This window comes from Poecile atricapillus, chromosome 23 (genome assembly GCF_030490865.1).
Source record: "Poecile atricapillus isolate bPoeAtr1 chromosome 23, bPoeAtr1.hap1, whole genome shotgun sequence".
NCBI lineage: Eukaryota > Metazoa > Chordata > Aves > Passeriformes > Paridae > Poecile > Poecile atricapillus.
In genome coordinates this window covers 6706616-6726192 of record NC_081271.1, presented here as the reverse complement: position 1 = coordinate 6726192, position 19577 = coordinate 6706616, and the positions used below count along the sequence as shown (strand labels likewise).

General features: G+C 48.9%; 1 protein-coding gene across 11 annotated transcripts in view; it reads left to right on the top strand.

The window, feature by feature from the left end:
* The window catches only part of PPP1R12B (protein phosphatase 1 regulatory subunit 12B), a 126173-nt gene that overhangs the window by 98744 nt on the left and 7852 nt on the right, over positions 1-19577 (top strand). For 6 of the 11 annotated variants that reach the window (XM_058855766.1, XM_058855768.1, XM_058855773.1 and 3 more), the window contains 5 exons: positions 9558-9574; positions 10033-10177; positions 10768-10872; positions 11138-11191; positions 12543-12593. In XM_058855766.1, the coding sequence (XP_058711749.1) occupies positions 9558-9574; positions 10033-10177; positions 10768-10872; positions 11138-11191; positions 12543-12593 (372 nt within the window). Of the gene's footprint in view, positions 1-9557; positions 9575-10032; positions 10178-10767; positions 10873-11137; positions 11192-12542; positions 12594-12897; positions 12966-19577 lie in introns of all 11 variants that reach the window. The other 5 variants (XM_058855767.1, XM_058855769.1, XM_058855770.1 and 2 more) reach the window with 4 other exon arrangements.

Below are 19577 nucleotides of genomic sequence, written 5' to 3'. Positions count from 1 at the left end.
GCTTGGAATGCTCCTCCTTAGGAGCTGGGACAATATTGCTGGGGGATTTTCTTCCTTTCATTGATGGAAAGTCCCCAAATGCACAGCTGAGGAAGGGGGGCACTTCCCAGTGAGCTCATGCAATCCCTAAGAGAGGGAATATCCCTGCACAGGAGCTCATGGTCCCTGTGCGAGGTCAGCACCATCCCATAGCCCCAGGACCTCCACAAACTGAAATATCCTCTTAAATACCCCAGGGTAAACATTGCTTTAATAAGGATGTTCCTCAAAAGAGGAAACTCAAACCCCTTTGAAATCAGTTCAGATTGCCCCATTATTTGGCACAAGCTTCAAGTGTTTGGCAGTGGGTACCTTGTCATCATGTTTTGCACCATAGTGATTAGCTTGAGGTTTCTCCTCCTGAAAAAAATAACATTCACTTCCAAGAATGTAATAGGCATCCAGTGGCATGAAACCTGTTGTGTGCCTTTAAGCAAATAAATGACAGGATTGAAAGGGTGAGAGAGAAGTCAACATCTGAATTTTTATTTATTTTTAAATTCCTATTACTGCTGGGCCAGTCATTTTTTCATAGGAAGTGCCATGTAGTTTGTGTTTAGGCTTATCCATCTGTTTGTCATGGTACTTTGTAACCCTTGTGCTTCTCCATGGGCTACTGGTTAGGTGGGAAAATAAAAATTATGAAGAAGGCATGCTCCCAACTTACTGCAAGGATTCCAGTTGCAGCTTTTCAGGTGTTTCCCACCTCTTTGTCAAACTTTCCCCTTTTTTATAAACTGCTCGTTCTTGGTTTGTTAGATGATATTTTTTGCTGTAAAAAAGACCATCAGAACTTTAAATTGTCATGGATGTGTGTGGCTGCTGGTTCAGTGGTGGCTGGATCTGTGTGGCTGCCATCACTTAGAATCCCAGAATGGTTTGAGCTGGAAGAAATCTTAAAGCCCATCTCATCCTACGGGCAGGGACACCTTCCACCAGCCCAGGCTGCTCCAAGCCACATCCAGCCTGGCTTTGGACACTTCCAGGGATCCAGGGACAGCCACAGCTGCTCTGGGCACCTGTGCCAGGGCCTCTCCACCATCACAGCCAAAAATTCCTTCCCATTATCCCATCTGTCCCTGCCCTCTGGCAATGGGAAACCATTCCCTCCTGTTCTGTCCTTCCAGATCCTGTCCAAAGTCCCTCCCCAGCTCTTGGAGCCCCTTTAGGCACTGGAAGGGACTCTGAGGACTCCCTGAATCCTTTTCCAGGTGAACACCCCCAGCTCTCCCAGCCTGGCTCCAGAGCAGAGGGGCTCCAGCAGCTCCACGTCCTTCCTGTGCTGGAAGCCCAGGGCTGGAGGCAGCTCTGCAGGTGGGGTCTGACCTGAGTGGGGCACAGGGGCAGAATCCCCCCTGCCCTGCTGCCCATGCTGGGGGATCAGCCCAGCACACAGTGCGGGGTTCTGGGCTGCCAGAGCACATGGCCGGGGCACACTGAGCTTCTCATCCTCCAGCACCCCCAAGTCCTTCCCCAGGGCTGCTCTCTGTCTGTTCTCTGCCCAGCCTGGTTGTGAAGTAGCTGCTTGATGGTTGTTACTCACCCCTCCAGAGATTCTGTGTCATTCTCCTTGTTCTGTCCATGCTCACATTTTCACTGCAAGGCTCTTTGCCTCTCTGATTTAGATCACTCCTTCATTAAGCCACCCTCAGAGTACATAACCTGAGCTTTCCAGCTGAATTTTTATCAGGAAGAGCTCAGCAATAAAGCTCTAAGTGTACACAGTGGTCTGCACTGATATATTTTATTCTGCCTTTCACTGGAGCATCTGAAGGAGCTGGGTGAAATATGGGATGTGGAAACATCACCTTTTATGGGCCGTATGTTTTCACCAAGTCACTTGATAGTAACACTTGAGTATAAAAAGCAGCATTTCCCAAATCAGCATCTCTCTTAAGGAGCCCCCACATGGAGCCCATGGTGCTCTGAGCATTGATTACCATGGCAGCAAATGCACCAAGGCTGGCTGCAGTCCTGGGCACACCTACAGGGAAGGCAAAGCAAATCTTAGAGCAGAAAGAAAAGCTGATGCACAGAAATGTGAGTGGCTGAGCTGCAGGTGCTCAGCATGCAGCTCACACTGACAGGGGTGGTGTTAATGTTTAAGTGATCATAGAATCCCAGAATCCCAGAGGGATTTGGTTGGAAAGGACCACAAAGCTCATCTCATCACACCCCAACCATGGGCAGGGACACCTTCCCTTAGCCCAGGGTGCTCCAAGCCCATCCAGCCTGGCTTTGGACACCTCCAGGGATGGGGCAGGAAGAATTTCTTCCCGATATCTCATCTAAATCTTTCCTGTTTTACTTTAAAACTGTCTCCCCACTTGTCCTGTCATGTGCCCATGTAAAAAGTCAATGTCCCAGAGTGCTGGCAGGTCATTAGAAATGCCTGTTAGGATTACAGCCTTCCTTGAGTTTGGAATATAAATGTGTCAGATGGTCAGTTTGTGCTCTGTGGTGTTTTTGCAACAGGTTCCATCCAATTCAGATATTCCTGGTCACAGGTTTATTCTCACATGGGGTTTTCCTCTATGAATCATTTTTCTTGCTTTGCTGCCACTGCCAATGTGTTAGGGAATAGAAAGTGTTATGAAAATATTTTCCCAGGAATCTTCATGTTCCTGGATTTCCATTTAGTGGCTTGGACCCATTTGGTCGTGATAAAAGTGATGCTGCATAAATTGAAACGGGATCAAATAAATTGTCACATGACATTTTCTATCTAATTTCTGGATTGCTGACTAGTTATGCAATGTTTGTAGAAATTATTCCCTTCTCTCCCAGCAGCCAAAAAAAAATGTGGAATACTGAAACTTGAACTTTCAGGCAATTAACTTTAGTCTGTGTTCTCCAGCACCCTGCTTTGTTTTATCTCTGGTTATTCCTCAAGCATCATGTTTCTCAGATGGGTATTAGGATAAAATCCTTCTCTTATTTGTCCTTAGGGGTTTTTTTTGAGTTTTCCTCTGTAAATGTCCATATCTGGAAGCACATTGGGAACTCGTGGTCATTCCCAGGGCACCATGTGTGAGATGTTCCCTGCTGTGACTCAGGAGCCAGACAAAGCTTCTGTATCTGGATGGATAAACAAGATGGGTCAGGGCATGTGCTGTGACCTGTGGGCTGAGTTCCTTCAGCTCTCCTCTCTCCCAGGCAGCAGAATTGATCCAAGGCAAGGCTGGAGCAGGGGCTCTGTTAACTGTTAGAGGCTCTGAGTGGCCATGGATGATTTGGAAAGGACCTGATGTGACACTGCAGCCCCATTTAAAGCTCCCATTTGAGCCTCAGCTTCCTGGTCAGAGGTGTTGCCTTTGGAGAAGCTGGTTAAGAGCAATCCCTTGAAACCACAGCTCATTGCAGGAGGTCACAAGGTCAGGGGCAACTTGAGGTTCCAGCAGAGCAGGGAATCAGTTGGGATTGTAAAAGGGATGAAGGGAGGAGGAGAAAGACAAAACCCTTAATTTGGGTCAGTTAATGGTACAGCCACAAAACCAGGGACAGAGAGAGGGGAAGTGCTGCAGGATGGGAATGTGCAGGCACAGGAGTGATGGGGAGAGTGGGTGGAACCTCTGGGAGCAGCAAACCACTTCATCCTGCTGAGCTGGAAACCAGTGTCTGCTTCCCTACAGGAGCCCACTAGCGTTCTGCTTTTAATAAAATGAACACAAACCCATCAAAAACAGGGCTGGAAGAGAGACAGAGCCCAGTTCATCCATTTCCCTGTGCACTGGCAGCTCTCCTTGTGCTGTTCATGGGAGGTGGTGCATAGAATCATGGAACCATTAGGGTTGGAAAAGCACTTTAAGATCACTGAGTCCAAACATTAACCCAGCACTGTTAACCAGCTGGGTGGGGATCATTCTCTTCTCCCAGCAACAGGACAAGAGGAAATGGCCTCAAGTTGTGCCAGGGGAGGTTCAGGTTGGATACTGGGAAAAATTTCTTCCCTGAAAAGGTGGTCAGGCACTGGCTCAGGCTGCCCTGGGCAGAGATGGAGTCACCATCCCAGGAAGTGTTCAAAACACATGTGGATGTGTAACCTGGGATATCACAGCTGGGGACATGAATTAGTGGTGAACATGGCAGTGCTGGGGTAGCATTTGGGTCTGATGGTCTTAGAGAACTTTTCCAGTGTTCCCAGTCCTGTGATTCCGTGATTCCAGTCTCGCTGCCTGTGCCCACAGTGCTGTTGTGGGAATGTGACTGCTGGCTCAGGAGCTGGTCACTGGATTTTGGAGCAAACTTCTCACTGAAAAGCTCCTGGGTTGGCTCTTGGCAGCTCTCACCCTCACTGGTGGTTCAAGAGGTATTTCAGTTCCTAATGAAACACCTGAGAACATCCTGCCAGAGTTTTTGCAGGGCAGGGAAGGGGTTCCTGCAGACCTATGGCATTCTCATCTGGAAGAAATTTAGGAGTAGAAATCTTTTCCTCTCATGTCACTTGGCCGCTGGGTTTTTATTTCCACATGTCTGGAGAGTTTTGTCTAAGATCACGTCGCTTGGCAAAATTAAATTTTTCACCAATAAAATTTGATCCCTTAGAAAAGAAGGAAAAAAGAGCAACAAACCCTGGGTTTCAGAATTATGACCTTTCCTAAATTAAAATACTATCCAGCCTGATGTTTTATGTGGTGAGTTTTATCCCCAAGAGACAACAGGAATAAACTGCAGCTGCTGGAAAGCCCATGAGCCATGAGAGAGTTTTGGAGCACAGAGCCACAGGCTGGCCATGGCACACATGGCACAGACCAGTGTCCCACTGCAGCTTGTTTGGGATGGCAGGAGATGAGGCCATCAGTCCCTCAGCCCTGGATGTTTGTTTCTGATTAAATATGTGCTGTTTGTACTGAAAACCATGGGATCTGCTGCAGCCAGCTGCCAAAGCCACTATTCCATCTTGAAGAAGCTTTTAATGTTATGCTTCAGTAATAGCAGTTTTTCTTAGGCAAAGTTTATTGATTTATAGTTTGAGAAAACACATTTTGCATCAGGCTTTGGGGAGCTGGAGGTTACATGGAGGTGGTTTGGCTGCACTGGATTATTAATCACATCCATGGGATTTTGGAATCCTTGCATTTGCAGGATTGCAGGCTCGAGCTGGAAGCAGCACATCCATCAGGCTGGTGGAGCTAACGGGATGCTGCACAAACCACAGCTCTCAGGTCAGAGGAGCAGCTTTCTGAGGGAGGCAGTGACCTCGAAATAACTCTCAAAAGCAGAGTTCAGCCAGACCTTCAAATTACTCTGCTCTCACTGAAAAACTAAACTTGATCCCAGCCATTCCTGACTGGAATGACAAATGTGGCTGGAGGGGAACACCGACCTGAATTGTGCCCACTGGGGATGCTCTGAGGTGTCCCAGGCAGCCTCCTCCTGCCTTTTCTTCCTTGCAGCTCAGCTGGGCTGCACCAGCTCCTGGAGGATCCCTGCCCTCAGAGCCTCTGCTCTGCCCTGCCATGGCCTCACCTCAAATCCAGGGGGCATTTTGGACACCTCAGTACAAGAAGGATCTGAAGCTATTGGAGTGTCCAAAGATGGGCCATGGAAATAGGGAAAGGTCTGGATGGGCCACAGGAGGAGTGGCTGAGGACACTTGGTCTGTTCACCCTGGAGCCTGAGGTCAGACCCCACTGGGGGCTGCAGCTCCTCATGAGGGGCAGCTCTGATCTCTGCTCTCTGGGACAGGGACAGCACCCAGGGAAGGGCTGGAGCTGTGCCAGGGCAGGCTCAGGCTGGAGATCAGGGAAAGGTTCTTCCCCCTGAGGGTGCTGGCACTGCCCAGGCTCCCCAGGGAATGGGCACAGCCCCGAGGCTGCCAGAGCTCCAGGAGTGTTTGGACACAGCTCTCAGGGGTGAACAGGGTGGGATTTGGGGGTGTCTGTGCAGGGCAGGGGTTGGGCTCCATCCTCATGGATCCCTTCCAGCTCAGGACATTCCATGCTCCCAAGAGGAAGGGGTTGTCCTTTGGAACACACATCAGCCTAGGAGCAGCCGAGCTGTGTAACTGCAGGAACATAATGACTTTTGCTTATAAAAGGGAAAGAACCCCAAAAGCAGCTGGCTTTATTTTACATCTAATTTCTAAAATAAACTCAGCTCATCAAGAGGATATTTGCCAGCACAAGAATAAAATTTGAGGGGTTTCCAGAACTTCCCTTGTTGCTTAAAGGAGGACAGAGCTGGGGATGTGCCCCTGGGTCTCATTACATGGGGGTTAATTAACCATAGACATTGATCAAGATTTCTGAGACAAAACACACCAAAATAAATTCCTTGACAACTCTCTTAAAATAGTGACACTGTCCTGAGATTGGCCACTTGGACATAAAGAAGCATAAAATGTTCCCAAAACATCTCATTTTTTCTCTATTTTTCCTTTTTTTTTTTTTTATTTTTTTTACTTGCTTTCTTGAAAAAATGTAAATGCAAATAGTAAATGTCAATAGTAGGGAATTGTGCCTTCAGTGGCTCCAGCCTCAGCCATAGAATGCAGTTGGAAACAACTAGGGCAGTTTCTGCCTTGGCAAGAGCAGCAGCCAGTCCCCCTTTTGGCATTGCAGTTCAGGGCTGCATTTTATTGAAACCTTCCATGTGGAATTTGGTTTTAATTATTCTTCACTGAGCTCCCAACAGCTGCAAAATTTTCTGTTTTAAGGGAAGGCTCCTGCCCTCCACAGCCTGAGTACACTTTTTAAATCTGTTCCTGGAGAGTATTCCTGGCTCATCCCGGCACTCTGGGGAGGTGGAGCCACAGCCAGTACCCAGCTGTGCCTTTCCCCTGGGACTGACCACTGGCAGCACCCAGAATCTCTGCAAGTGCCCAAGGCCAGGCTGGACAGGGCTTGGAGCAGCCTGGGACAGTGGAAGGTGTCCCTGGCCATGGCAGGGGGTGGAACTGGAGGAGCTTTAAGGTCCCTTCCAGCCCAAACCATCCTTTGATTCCATGACTCTGTTCTTTGCCCTTTTTCTTGGGTCTCATCTCAGATCCTGATGTTTTTCCAGCCCACCTGGGCTGGATCATCTCTGAGCTGGCAAAATGGGCTGAACTCCTTCAGTGTCCTCCAGCACCCCAGCACGACCTGGCCATGCTGCCCACCGTGGGATGGATGGGAGGGAAGGTGATGAGATCACTCCAGTGAGAGCTCCAAGACCTGAGGATTACCAGAAGCTTGTGAGCATGGCTGCATGTGCTCCATCCTTTTTAGTTTTCCTTTACAAGTCATTCCCTTGGGTGTCTGGGCAGCAGTGCTGGGGCTCAGCTTGGCTGCCGTGCTGGATTCTGAATTAGGACAGCCGCCTCCAGCCCCGTGTGTTCCCCCACCCCAACCCCTGCCGTGCTCTGACCCTGTTTAGATTATGGAAGGATAATTTCACAACTCGATGCTTCCCTGGCTCTTGATGTTTTTAGTTTGAATTTTGATCCCAAGGGAAATAAAGGAATCTGGTCAAAACTGCAGTGCTGCTCCACATTTGCCAGGGAAGGAAAAGAGTAAATGCATTTGTTGATAATGACTGGACTGGATACGGCAGTTTCTCAGCATCCCCTAAAAATTTCCTTCAGGAAAGTCAGGAAGGAAAAGACCCTTCTTGCACCAGCTCAGTCAAGTGTATGTGTGATGCCTCAGCTCTTCATTCCCTCTGTTCATTCCCAGCTTCTCTTCCCAGCAATGAAGGAGGAAGAGTTTTGTCCTTCACCTTCTCACTCTGACCTTGGAATTTGCAGCTCTGGGGTGGCATCTCTGAGCAAATGAGCTCCTTCCTCAGTTCCATGGGCAGTGCAGGGAGGCAGCCAGTGTGAATATTGTGAGCCCTGTGAATATTTGGTGGCTGTTAGAGTGAGCAGGCAGGGCCAGCAGGGGCTGTGCTGATGGAGCAGGTGCACATGGAAGCACATGGAGAGGGTTCCAAAGGTGCTGTGCTCAAACACAGGGCAGAACTGAGCTGGAAAGAAGCTGTTTTCTGCTGAAACTGCTGTCACTAGCATGACATCCCAGAGGCCTCTGAAGGTGTTTGTCTCTCTTTGAACAAACAGCAGGGATATCTTGGTGGATGGCAGGGCTGCTGCCACCTCCCTGAAGAAGCATCTTTAAAAGGACAGCCCAGGGGCACAGGCACGTCCCTAGGCTGGTGAGTGATTGTCAGCTCAGGCTCAGCAGCAGCTCTCAGGCAGAGAGGGACTAGAGCACTGTGTGGAATTCCTTTATTAAAAGCAAAGGGAGCCAGTGACAGCAGCTCTCTCAGAACAGGGGAAAACTGGGGTTTATATAGGGCAAGAGAGGGGCAGGGGGAAACTGGAATCCAGGTGACAGGGTGGAGTGAGGGGGAAGAAAACCAACAGGACACAAGGGATTAACATGTGAAGGTCTCTGGGAGGGACAGGACACTTTCTCACTACAAGAAGTGCCTTGCCTAAGGAGAAGCTCTCCAGGGGAGCACCACTGTCCTTTTGCTGGCCAATTCTTCAGCCCCCACAATATCTCACTTAAGCACCTCATCCAGTGTTCCATAGAATCGTGGAATCACAGAGTTGCTGAGGTTGGAAAAGCCCTCTAAGATCATTGAGTCCACCCCTGCCATGTTCACTGCTAGCCCATGTCCCAGGAGCCACATCCACATGTTTTTTAAACACTCCCAGGGATGTTGACTCCACCACTGCTCTGGGAAGCTGTGCCAGGGCCTGACCACTCCTTCAGGGAAGAAATTTTCCCCAGTATTCAACCTGAACCTCCCCTTGAGGCCATTTCTTCTTGTCCTGTCCCTGTTCCCTGGCAGCAGAGCCCAACCCCCCTGGTGGTCCCTTCCTGGCAGGGACTTGTGCAGAGCCAGAAGGGCCCCCTGAGCCTCCTCTGCTCCAGGCTGAGCCCCCCCAGCTCCCTCAGCTGCTCCTGGGGCTCCAGCTCTGTTCCCTTCTCAGCCCCTCAATGTCCAGAGGCAGCTGAGGACAGCTCAGCAGAGGTTTGGATGTTGATGGGGAAAGAAGAGCACAGGCTTCAAGCACCCTGGTGTCAGGGTCTTCTCCTTCCCTCCTGCAGCTGCTCTTGTGTCTCTGTGACGGTGCCTGCCCATGGGGAGAAGAGTATTTGAGATTTTCTCAAGTTCTGCACAAACACTGGGAGATCCCTGTGTCTGTTCATCCCCCTCACCCACATACACACACAGCACAGTGATCATAGGCAGGAAGAATAACTTCATTGGAAAAGGGAAAAAAATAGATGAGTTTGGATTCCAGGGAAGGCATTTCAATTCTGGAAAAGGGGATTTGAACAGCAAGATTCAGGATTTCTTAGGTGAGCGAAATAAATGCTTCAGAGGAGCTGAAGCAGTTGAAGATTCAGGCAGAGATTGGAGATTCCCAGTTTGGGCTGAGAAATTTCTGTGTAGCCTGGCATGAGCTGGGTGCTGGTATCTGAGCTGGGAAATTGCTGCTGCCTGGAAGTCCTGCAGTTTTTGTCTTGAACATTTGATTCTCCTCATTATTAATTACCTTTTTCTTTCTTTTCTTTTTTTTCCTTCAGCATGAGAGACTTTCCAGGTAAGAATTTTCTTTTTTTCTTTTTTTTTTCTGTGTAATATGTATTGGCAGCATGTTTTTGTATGGCTTTGAGGATTCCCTGTGTTTCAAATCCAGTCTAGTACTGGCTCTTTGGTCCTTTCCTGAGCTCAGATGTGGCACCAGTTTGCTTCAGTTCTTTACTCCCCAAACCATTTACCTCAGTGCCCTCTCAGAAACAGAGCTGGTTCCCACCATGGAGATGAGAGGTTCAGGGGAAGTCACTGCCCATGGGAGGCTGGGTTGGTACCCTGGGATGTTTTTCCAGTTGTTGTTGTAGTGGTGATGGCAGCCAGGTTTTGGGCAATAATCCTCAGGGCCGAGCAGACAGCGCTCCCACAGCCACCAGAGCCCTGGCTCTGCACAGCTGCAGTCCCAAGCTGTGCTGGCTGTTTCAGGTCAGCACAGCTCCACAGGGCTGGGTTTTCCTCCTGTTTCAGGTTGGAAGCAGCTACAAACCCCAGCACGAGTGAGTCGTACAGCGACCGTGCCTCCAGCCGCTCCAGTGCCTACAGCCGCAGGGAGAACCGGCTCGCCGCCCTCAGCAGCCGCGCAGACGAGGAGAGCAACAGGGACTATAAGAAAGTAGGATTTTTTTAAACTTCTTATTGGCACTGCACACACCACAGAACCAGCCTGCTGTGCAGAAAGCAGCCCCAGGAATCAGTGGAAAGAAAGAGAAGATGTTTATGTTCGTTTTCTGTTTCTAAGGATCCAGTGTTTGGGTTGGAAGGGACATTAAAGCTCCATTCCACCCCTGCCACAGGCAGGGACACCTTCCCCTATCCCAGTTTGCTCCAAGCCCTGTCCAGCCTGGACCTGGACACTTCCAGGGATGGGGCAGCCACAGCTGCTCTGGGCACCCTGTGCCAGGGCCTCACCATCCTGTGAGTAAAGAATTACCTCAATTAAAACTCTGCCTTTTTTGGCCTCTTGACTGTGTTCAAACTCCCTACAAAATTCAACAGCTGTTTTCTTATTTCTAATTCATGAATTATGAAAACTTAAGTAAAGCATCCAAGTTTTGTTTTCCCTTCTCATCTCTTGATGTGTGGGAGTAAAGTGAACCCCTCAGCTCAGTGCTGAGGGCACAGGTCTGCTCAGAGCAACGTGGCAGGATGGGGTTAATTAACCAGGAGCAGCCTGATTAATTGAGCTCTTGTTTTGCATTTCAGTTATACGAGAGTGCCCTGTCTGAAAATCAAAAGCTGAAGTCAAAGCTGCAAGAAGCCCAGCTTGAGCTGGCTGACATCAAAACAAAGTTGGAAAAAGCAACCCAGGTAAGGAAAAATCGAGGTCCTGACTGGAGAAACTGAGCACTGGCCATGACAAACCAACACTTGTTCCAGAATGGGAAAGGGAGGGAAGCTTCTGGAAAGGTGTTTTTGGGGGGGGAAGGTGCCATAGAGGAGACAGAAATAAGCAAGTAATTTTGTAAATCGACTTGTTGCATCCCAAGCAAGAGCATCTGTGCTGTCTTGGCCTTTGTGCAGCACCCTGTGAGTGCTCTTGGGTTTAATCACTTTCTATTTTTAATTTCCAAAGCAGAAACAGGAGAAAACTTCTGACCGGTCCAGCATGCTGGAGATGGAGAAGAGGGTACGTGTCTCTGCTTTCTTCTGAGTCACAGCCTGAGCCTCATGTGCTGTGCAGGGCAGGCATTTCTAGAAGGGAAGCGTTAATTAAAAGATAAGTTGTATTTTTGCCTTGAGGAGCATTGCACAATGTGTTCTGACCTTTGAGGGCCTGAGACTCTGCTGCTCTCTTTGCACATCAGCTTCATTCTGATTCCTCTCTTTTATTCTAAACAGCTGAGGACCAGTGGATTGTATCACACTGAGGGACTGTTGGTCCATTATTCTTTAAAACATTCTCAATCCTTACAAATAAAGACTGGTTTGGGGTGGTGGGGGAACAAAGCAACATCCTGGAAGGGCTGTTCTCAATCCCTTCATCAATCCCCCCCAGCCTGGGTTCACACCAAGGATTGCCCCAACCCAGGGACAGGACCTTGAACTTGGCCTTGTTGAAGTCAGGGCAACATCCTCTATAAATTCTGTTGAATTAGGATCACAAGAGCCACAAATTCTGAGTTAGAAAGTAAAAACATGTCCAGCTGTTCTCAGTGAAGATGCATTAATTGTTTCCAGGATGGATCATGCATTTTGCACCGATGAATCCCTGGATGAACCACGCTGTGGGCAAAAAGTGACCCTGAACTCATCATCCACAGCACAATCAGAAGCTGCCTCTTCCTCACTCTCCTGGCCTCATGGCTCTTTGCATAGGGCAGAGGAGCAGGGCAGAGAGTGCAAATCTTCTTGATGCATGTTTCCCACTTCCCCCTTCTCAGAGCATGTCCCTGGAGCAGTTTGACCCCTTTCATGTTGGTAAAATCACTGAAGGAGTCCAGATCTCCCCTCCTTGGCACAGACTTAGCTGAGGCCACTCACATGGCAGAGTCTAATCATCACTTTCCAAAACGCATTGGAAGCAGTCAGCTTTGCAGGCCTGGATTATCTGAGAGAAACAAGATTTCCAGGCAGGGAATTTCCTTGTTCTGTTTCTTATTTGAGCAGCTCAGTGACTTTTCTCATTGCCACCTTTAGTGAAGTGTAAGTAAACCCATGGCTTCACCTACAGAGCTCAAAATCACATTACATCAGCAACTCCTGAGAGCTGGGATCACTGAAAATGGGCAATAATTTCATTAGAGGTATGAGTAGAGCTTGTGATTTGCCCAAACAGACCCAGCTTATATCCCTGCTGGTTTGCCAGCTGCCCTGTCCATCTGATCAGCTCCTGGTTGTAACCTCTGCCTTCCTTTGGGATACTCTTGTGATACAGGGAATGCTGCTAGAAAAACACAAGACTCTTATTTTTCTTTAAAAAAAGATATATGATAAATTTTTCTTCTAAATCCTTGTTTGTTATGAATCCTTGTAAACAGGAGAAGCGAGCCCTTGAGCGGAAACTCTCTGAAATGGAGGAGGAAATGAAGGTAAGAAATAATCTTCGCTGTGTCTATTCCGTTTTTTATGCTTTGTATTCATGTCTTTGGGGATTGTCACCCAGGAGGAGGATGGTAAAGGTGTCCATAGGAAGGATCTCATTTTCCTTTCTGCAGTCAGAACTTGCTTTAACAGCCCTGTTCTCCAAACATGAAATGCTAATAAACTGTCCTGTTCTCATTCATCTGATTGCTCCTATGTTTGATTTGTTCTGCTGTTTGATCTGAGAATGGTGAAAGCTGTTCTCCTTAAAGCCTTCCCAAATTAACCTTTTGTGGCATCGCTGAGTTGCAGTGTGCTGACCCCCTGTGCTCTGACTAGTCTGCAGCCCAAGTTAAGCCGCTGAGGTTCTCTCCGGATGGGTAAGAAGACGAAGCTGGCTTTTGAGCTCACGCACACTGGCCAGGATAAAACACAGAGTGGTTGTGTTCCTGTACTCCCTTAGCAGAGCATGTCACTGGGAGGCCACAGCAGCCAGGGATAATTCCAGCAAAGAGGAATTTGCTTCCTGATGGGATGTGCAGCATGGCTTCCTGTCACGAGCCATGGCCGCTGGTGTTCCGGCGCGTTCTCGCTCCCGTGGCGTGGCTTCAAGGATGGTTGTGCCTGTGAGGGGAGCCCTGCAGAGCCCAGGCAGTGTCTGGCTGCCTCCACACCCCTAAAGCCTCACCCCAGTTTGGCAGTGCTGCGTCACCTTACGCTGTGTGTTCACAGAATGAGTGTTCCCTTTGCTGTGCCCTGTGCTTTCCTTCCCTTTCAACACAAGCAGGTGGGACCAAGCCTGGAAGGACCCACCTGAGACAGAGCTCTCCTGGCACCTGGCTCTGACAGAAATGACTCCTGCCACCCTGGAGGAGGTTCCAGCTCTGTTTCTGTTTGAAGCTTTGTGTTTCTACCAAGCACATAGCTCTGAAAGCACCATCAGCTTGTGCTGCATCTTCTGCTGCAATGAGTAACACAATGATGTGGTGGATTCTTGCTGTAAAGGCTCTGAGAGAGGAGAAAATAAGTGTGGATGTGTGAGCCAGGAGGTGAAGGATTGAATATGTCAAAATTCCAAACTCTTTGTTCAGTGAACAAATAGCAAACTTTAACTGCACAGAGGCTTTCCTGTAATTACAGAATTGTGGTCTTCAAGAGAAATACAGGCATGAGCAGTTTGTGCTGGTCCTTCAGCTCTGCAGATCACTGCAAACCTGCAGCTTCAGCCCATGGAGTAAGAAGACAATGTGGTGGCCTCTAGTGGCCTCAGTTTGGAAACATCCTGCTCTGGAAAGCAATTAATGTGGGAAGGTGCCTGTAGGGTGTGATGGACACAGGCAGAGAGTTCAGTTCAGGCACTCTGGAGCTGCAGAGCCGGGGAAGCCAGGGTGGTGCAGAAGGAGAAGCGCTGCTGGAGGTTGGATTTTCTCACCCTGCCTCGAGAGACACGAGCTGAAGGAACCTTGGTTCAGCTGAAAAACAGTTTCAGGTCCTTGAGAGTGGTGCTGACTCTGCTCTGCCTGTTCTTGCTGCATAAGACAGCCAAAGCAGCCTTTTGTTAGTAGAACAAATAGACAAAAAATGGGAAAATCTCTTTTCTGAGGTGCTACTACATTTTTACTAGTTTTTACAAAACCTTAAGCATGTAGTGAGTACCTGAGGGCACTGTGACATGTCTTGTTTGACAGCTACTCAAAAAAAAAAGGAATATAAAATCTCTGAAGGAAGAAGCATTGAATTGGACCTTTCCAAAAGGAAACTGTTGTGTCCCCTTTCATGGTGCCTTGAAATGGGAGAAAGAGCCCTGCTGTGTTTGCCTGGAAGGAGATAACCTCTGCAGAGCATCCCTGTTAGTCACTAATGCAGGAGATGAGTCAGGAAAGAATCTACTAATTCTGGTTGGACTTTCATTCTTGCTCCTTGAACAAGAGTACTGCTACCTGAGTAGCTGTTGTGCAGGAGGAGAAGGAATAAGTTAGGAATTGTGAAGGAAAATGCAAATCCACCAATTTCCTTTAATGTGGAGAGCAGCAAGTGGAAACAACCAAACCTGTCAGGTCATTAGGGCTCAGGTTGTTTGTGGGAATTCTTCCCACTGATCTTTGATTCCAGCAAGACTCACATCCAGCTCTTGGATCCAGGGTTGTCTGTGTCCAGTTGTGCACATCAGATGTCCTGGCCAGGGCTGTCCTCTCCTTGCAGCTGACCTCTGAGGAAGAGGAGGCAGAGGTGACAGGAATGTACTTCGGGCTATGTTTGAAGGAATGAGCTTTGTTCCTGTCTGGAGAGTGACCCCTGCTACCAAAGCCACAGAGAAGTGAAGAGGAGCAAGACAGGCTTGGTAACCTCAAGAACCTTGGTGGCAGAGCTGCTCTGCAGAGCTGCTCCTCAGACCTGCTCGTGGTCCAAGCAAGAGCAGTGCAGCATTTCCCTGAGTGACTGCACACTTCAAATGGAGATCCAGAACCTTGGCTGAGGCAGGAGAAAGAAAATTAACATTTGCACTGAGTTGAATTCAGTGCCAAGTGCCTGAGGTCCCAACTTAACACAGCAATTGTTCTTGAAGGTCACAGAAGCTCCTTTATTCCATAGCAGTGCAGCAGCTCCTGGCCTCAGCCATCGGGCAGGCTCTGGGCATTTTTATTTCATGTTGCAGGCACAAAATCCATTAATTGAAGGCAGGTTCAGAGAGTGGAGAAAGCTGCTTTTGCTAAGCCAAGTATCAAGCAGAGTGATAAGCAATCACAGCGGTATCGTCCAGATCCTGCTCTTTGCCCCTGGCTTCAGTCCCAGCTTCCCAGCCTTTGCTGGATTTGGTGCATAAACATAAGCCTGGCCTACCTACATCCACACATTTCTACATAAATGATCTTTTCTGTGGGCTGTGCAGGGTGTGGAGGCTGAGCAGCGGCTGATGGGACCAGGCTGAGGTTCTGTGCTGTGCTGGTGTGGAAAAACAAAGGTGATCTCAGAAATTACCAGTCCTTTGCACCAGGATGCAGCGTAGCACGATGCCCTCCTGTGTGTATTAGGTGTTTTCTGCCAGCTGTGAGCCCTGTGATAAAACAGAGGATCTTTATTATCTGTGTGTTATAAAATCATGGAATATCCTGAATAGAAAGGGACTCACTGTCCAACCCCTGCCCTGCACAGACACCCCAACAATCCATCCTGTTCACCCCTGAGAGCTGTGTCCAAACACTCCTGGAGCTCTGGCAGCCTCGGGGCTGTGCCCATTCCCTGGGGAGCCTGGGCAGTGCCAGCACCCTCAGGGGGAAGAACCTTTCCCTGATCTCCAGCCTGAGCCTGCCCTGGCACAGCTCCAGCCCTTCCCTGGGTGCTGTCCCTGTCACAGAGAGCAGAGATCAGAGCTGCCCCTCATGAGGAGCTGCAGCCCCCAGTGGGGTCTGACCTCAGGCTCCAGGGTGAACAGACCAAGTGTCCTCAACCATTTGGGTACCATCAAAAGTGACAATTCCAGTACAGCATCTTCTAGCAGCTCCTGGTGTGATGTGTCACAGGACAGCTGTACCATGTCCATCTGTCCTCACTGTGTGGCAGCCAGCAAAGCTTGGGCAGGTGGAGGGATGGATGATGGATGATGGATGGATGGATGGATGATGGATGGATGGATGGATGGATGGATGATGGATGATGGATGGATGATGGATGATGGATGGATGGATGGATGATGGATGATGGATGGATGATGGATGGATGATGGATGGATGATGGATGGATGATGGATGATGGATGGATGGATGATTGATGATGGATGGATGGATGGATGGATGGATGGATGGATGGATGGATGGATGATGGATGGATGATGGATGGATGGATGGATGATGGATGATGGATGGATGGATGATTGATGATGGATGGATGGATGGATGGATGGATGGATGGATGGATGGATGGATGATGGATGGATGATGGATGGATGATGGATGGATGGATGATGGATGGATGGATGATGGATGATGGATGATGGATGATGGATGGATGGATGGATGATGGATGGATGGATGATGGATGATGGATGATGGATGGATGATGGATGGATGATGGATGGATGATGGATGGATGGATGATGGATGATGGATGATGGATGGATGGATGGATGATGGATGGATGGATGGATGGATGATGGATGGATGGATGGATGGATGGATGATGGATGATGGATGGATGATGGATGATGGATGATGGATGGATGATGGATGGATGATGGATGGATGATGGATGGATGGATGATGGATGGATGGATGATGGATGGATGATGGATGGATGGATGGATGGATGATGGATGGATGGATGGATGGATGATGGATGGATATGGATGGATGGATGGATGGATGATGGATGGATGATGGATGGATGGATGGATGGATGGATGGATGATGGATGCATGATGGATGGATGGATGGATGGATGGATGGATGATGGATGGATGATGGATGGATGATGGATGGATGGATGGATGGATGATGGATGATGGATGGATGGATGGATGGATGGATGGATGGATGGATGATGGATGATGGATGGATGGATGGATGATGGATGATGGATGGATGGATGATTGATGATGGATGGATGGATGGATGGATGGATGGATGGATGGATGGATGGATGGATGGATGATGGATGGATGATGGATGGATGATGGATGGATGGATGATGGATGGATGGATGGATGGATAATGGATGGATGATGGATGGATGATGGATGGATGGATGATGGATGATGGATGATGGATGATGGATGATGGATGGATGGATGATGGATGGATGGATGATGGATGATGGATGGATGATGGATGATGGATGGATGGATGGATGATGGATGGATGGATGGATGGATGGATGATGGATGATGGATGGATGATGGATGATGGATGATGGATGGATGATGGATGGATGATGGATGGATGATGGATGGATGGATGATGGATGATGGATGATGGATGGATGGATGGATGATGGATGGATGGATGGATGGATGATGGATGGATGGATGGATGGATGGATGGATGATGGATGATGGATGGATGATGGATGATGGATGATGGATGGATGATGGATGGATGATGGATGGATGATGGATGGATGGATGATGGATGGATGGATGATGGATGGATGATGGATGGATGGATGGATGGATGATGGATGGATGGATGGATGGATGATGGATGGATGATGGATGGATGGATGGATGGATGATGGATGGATGATGGATGGATGGATGGATGGATGGATGGATGGATGGATGGATGGATGGATGGATGATGGATGGATGATGGATGGATGGATGATGGATGATTGATGGATGGATGATGGATGGATGGATGGATGATGGATGATGGATGGATGGATGGATGATGGATGGATGATGGATGGATGATGGATGGATGAATGGATGGATGATGGATGATGGATGGATGATGGATGATGGATGATGGATGATTGATGGATGGATGGATGATGGATGGATGGATGATGGATGATGGATGGATGGATGATGGATGATGGATGGATGGATGGATGGATGGATGGATGGATGATGGATGATGGATGATGGATGATGGATGATGGATGGATGATGGATGATGGATGGATGATGGATGATAGATGATGGATGGATGGATGGATGGGTGGGTCAATGGATGGATGGATGGATGGGATATGGTGAGCAGAGATCTTGCTCTTGAGGTGTCACTCAGCAGTTTTCCTGCAGTTTGTTGGCTGTAACTCTGTCTTGGGATCCATTGATTTATCCAGTGTCAGAACTGCATTTGTGTGCCCAAGGAGCTGCTCTGTGAGTTTGATGATCTCAGGGGCTCAAACCCCATCCTTTGCTGGCTCCCTGCCCTCCTGTCTTGCTTCCCTTGGTTTTGCAAAGCTTTTCAAAGAGGTCATTCCATCATGGAGAGTAAATGTAGTGCTTTTGGGAGCTAAGAATGGAGCTGACAGTTGGGGGTATGCAAAGTACTCCAGTTTTGTACAGGAATGAGCCCTAGAACAAAATGTGCACACAGCAGATTCCTTGGCAGCTGCAGCCAGCTCTGGGTCATCACAGAATCCCAGACTGGTTTGGGTTGGAAGGTGCCCTTCTCATTCCAGTCCATGGGCACTTTCCACTATCCCAGACTGCTCCAAGCCCTGTCCAACCTGGTCTTGGACCCTCCCAGGGATGGAGCAGCCACAGCTGCTCTGGGCAGCCTGAGTAGTTCAGGTTGGGTAGACAATCCTTGTGTCACAGTACATTCTTTCATGGTGCTCCCTGTTCAGGACAGACAGCTCCTCCCTTTGAGTGCTTTCTGCTAATGAAATGGTAGAAGGGAACCCCCTTCCCCACAGACCCTTCCCTTTGTCCTCTTCTGCCACTGCAAGCTCACAAGTAAGAGGACATGGGGAGAAATACGGTGCTTTGTGGGACTGCTGAGGTTTGGGACAGGGATTTTGTCACTTGAACTTAAAACTCTTCTTGTGGATGTTTCCTGCCTGCCCCTGCCCAGTGCTGGGGCTCTCTCCATCATGCAGGATGGGTTCTTGCTGAGGAGGGGTTCTTGTTCCTGTGGCCCAGCTGCCCAAGCTCTCAGGAGGAAGGAGGGCAGAGAGGCCACTCAGGAAGCAGCTCCACAGCTCCTGGCATCTCCTGCCACCTGCAGTGGTGTAAATGTCCAGCACATGAATTCACTTTGGCATTACTGGGGACAGTGCCATCCTTGTGGCACTGGGATGTCTGCATGGCTTGTACCATTTCCCTCTTCTGCTTCCTCATAGCTTTTCTGTTCCCTACCCCCATTCCTGTGGACCTGTGCAAGCCCCAGTTTGTGCCCACACACAGTTTGTGCCCATGTCCAGTTTGTTCCTGTTTGATCCCTGCCCTGTCCTGTGCCCCTCATTGCCTTTGTCACCAGGAATGTCCTCCAGGCACATCCCCACTCTGCTCATTTTAGGAAGAGGAGTCTGAATGAGAGCATCTC